We start from the raw sequence: 2,834 nt of genomic DNA, 5'->3' as shown, positions 1-2,834 counted from the left end.
AAAGTTTTAGCAAAAACAATTAAATATAATTGTCTATGAAAACTCAATCAATTTGCTTCTGTTAGCTGCTATCATAGAGTATATATACTCTTTGCTGCTATACTTGTTAGGTGTGCTCATATATTTGCAGCTCAAATCACAGAACATTTCTATTTTATTTCGTCTCTCCCCTTTGTGTGCAAAGAAGTTGGCAGCACATTCATACGTTGCATATGAACAAAATAATGTGCGTGTGCTCCCGTTCGTAATATCAGAGATAGAGATTTATATAGTGAGAATTGTATGAGAGTAATTTTCTGTTCTATTCGAATATCAACTGCATGCATACGAATCCAACATTATGATTTGCCAAAGTGGTTGCATGAGCGGCTGAAGTTTGCAGCTCATCTCAGCATACATTTCTATCACATTTCGTCTCTCCCCTTTTAACAGTAGCACCCACGAATTTCTGTTCTTACTGTGCGGAGTACTTGTGCGCACATTTGTACGTTGCAAGTGGGTTTGATTTTGTTTGATCACTGGATAAACATGTATGGTTCTGAGTTAAAACTCTTTTGTTTGAAAAAAGTTGGTTTGATGTTACAAGTATGTGAAAAGTTTTGTTTCTTCCATATTGACATAATATTAAATTTATATATAAATTATTAATTTAATTTGTTTAATATGTTCTTTTGTTAATGAATTGTTAATATAATATTGCGAATATATTGTTGCCTAATATAATATAGTTATTATTAATAAAACATGTCATATATTTTAATTTAAGTGGTACATGTAAAAAAAACATTAAAGAAGAGCCGCACACCCTTCCAAATAGGGCACGCGTCGTCACTGGTATATATATATATATTCAATCAATAATTTATTGAAATATCTTGACTGTATGTGACATTAAATCAATAAATCTTTGTGATGTCTTTGAGCTGTAAAACTTTTTTGATCCCAAATTATTACTTCTCCATTGTTTCTTTAGATTTTATATACGTTCTATGAATGAATAATTATATTCATCTATATACTATATATTCAATGAATATTTTAATGAAATGTCTTGAAAGTGTGTCACATTAAGTCAACAGATCATTATTTATGTTCTGCTTTTATCTTCTAATCATTCATTTAACCGTTATTATTCATTTTTATTTAATTCAGGATGTTGCCACATTATTAATTATTATTCCGCAGTTTATCTGTTTGGTTTTTGAAAGATATCTATCAACTATAAAGCTATAAATGCAAAGTATCTTTAAAGTACTTCTATTCATACGCAATCCATAATTAAATTTTTATGAAATTTCGCAAGAAATCACACATTAAAGTGTCAACTGTCAGTTTTTTTTTTTTTTTGTAGTTTTGAAGAAGAAGAATAAGTGGTAGCCACAAAATACACTTTAAAAAATTATAATTACAACAATTAACGGCGAACAAAATAAAAAAAAATAATAAAAAATAAAAACGATTATTGCAATATTCAAATTATGTTGGTGATTATAAACTTGATACACACTCGATAGTTGGGTGATTACTTACCGCTGCCCCTGGCTCATTGAATTGCGCTAGAAACTGTGATTGGCCATGTGGAACATTGGTGCGAATTTGTTGCTGCGATTGCGGCACAAAACCGCCGCTGGGTCGTATCGATTTCGTACGTGTACTGAAGCTGTTCGGTGATGGGCCCACTGCCGCATTGGGGCCTGCAACCGCACCAAAGGGACGTGGTGATATGTCATAATAATCAGAATTTCGATTTGACTGCAATTACACAAAAAAAGAAAATAAAAAATTAAATAAACATTAAAGATTTGCTAATTTCGGTTAAATAAATAATAACACTGAAAATGTAAAATATTATAGGAATAAAAAAAAAATACTGTGTAATGGAATTGAATGTTTAAATAACAAAGGCATTTCGAGGGCTCATTATGCAAATTGTGGATTGGAATCTCAAACTTTTGATAGTATATGTATGTCAATTGGAATATACCGGAATATATTTGTCAAATAATAATTGACAAATTTAAAAAAAGAGAAAATAAGATTAAAATTTTTTGATCTGGAGTCCATTAGGAATATTGCAAAGTTAATTTAGTTATACCTTCTGCTTAAAAAGTATCCGGATTTTGTTGTTTGTTTACTACTCCGTAAGGAATAGACCTTTTTCAAACATTTTTTTGTTATGTTGGTACACCCTTTCTTGACATATGGTATAAATTTGAGCGCCATCTGTCGATTAGTTTGTTTACAGCAGCTGTTAATGTGAGACTACCTCAAGTGCATTCAGCGATTTTTACTATGGAAAATTCTTGTTGTACGCAACTTTTTGACCAAACACGGCACCACTGTCATTGTTCAGGCACTATATTCGCCGGATCTGGATCCGTGCGACTTTTTCCTGTTCCCGAAACTCAAATTGCACCTTCATGGTAAGTGTTTTGAGTCGATTGAATCGGTAAAAGATAATTCGCCGAAGAAACTAAAAGCCATACCTGCACGGGCTTACGAGAAGTGTATGGAAGATTGGGTTAAGCGTTGGCATATGTGTATCGCTTCAGGAGTATATTTTGAAGGATATAAAATAAATTTGGAATAAAATTTAAATTTGTGTGTGTTATATACAAAATCCAGGTACTTTTTGAGCTAGAGATCATCTAGTAGCTATTTAAAATATCAGTAAATGTTTTAAATTCCTACTAGAATCTAATGACCCCATCAATTGATTTGCACCGACTTTGCCATAAAATTGAAATAAACAGATTTTAAAATAAATATTAACTCTTTCTTAACTTTAGTTCACTACTTTAATAAACTTTTTATATATTGATAACCTTCAATCT

General features: G+C 31.1%; 1 protein-coding gene across 1 annotated transcript in view; it reads right to left on the bottom strand.

The window, feature by feature from the left end:
* The window catches only part of LOC119674388 (mucin-5AC-like), a gene marked incomplete at its 5' end in the record, with an annotated part of 11,248 nt that extends 9,490 nt beyond the window's left edge, over window positions 1-1,758 (bottom strand). The window contains one exon of the mRNA XM_038085525.1: window positions 1,531-1,758. Coding sequence (XP_037941453.1) covers window positions 1,531-1,758 — 228 coding nt within the window. The remainder of the gene's footprint in view (window positions 1-1,530) is intronic.
* Between the last annotated feature and the right edge of the window lie 1,076 nt (window positions 1,759-2,834).

Source organism: Teleopsis dalmanni, chromosome 2 (assembly GCF_002237135.1).
Source record: "Teleopsis dalmanni isolate 2A chromosome 2, ASM223713v2, whole genome shotgun sequence".
Taxonomy (NCBI): domain Eukaryota; kingdom Metazoa; phylum Arthropoda; class Insecta; order Diptera; family Diopsidae; genus Teleopsis; species Teleopsis dalmanni.
Note: the sequence above shows the minus strand (reverse complement) of the source record. Positions and strands in the feature narration are given on the sequence as shown.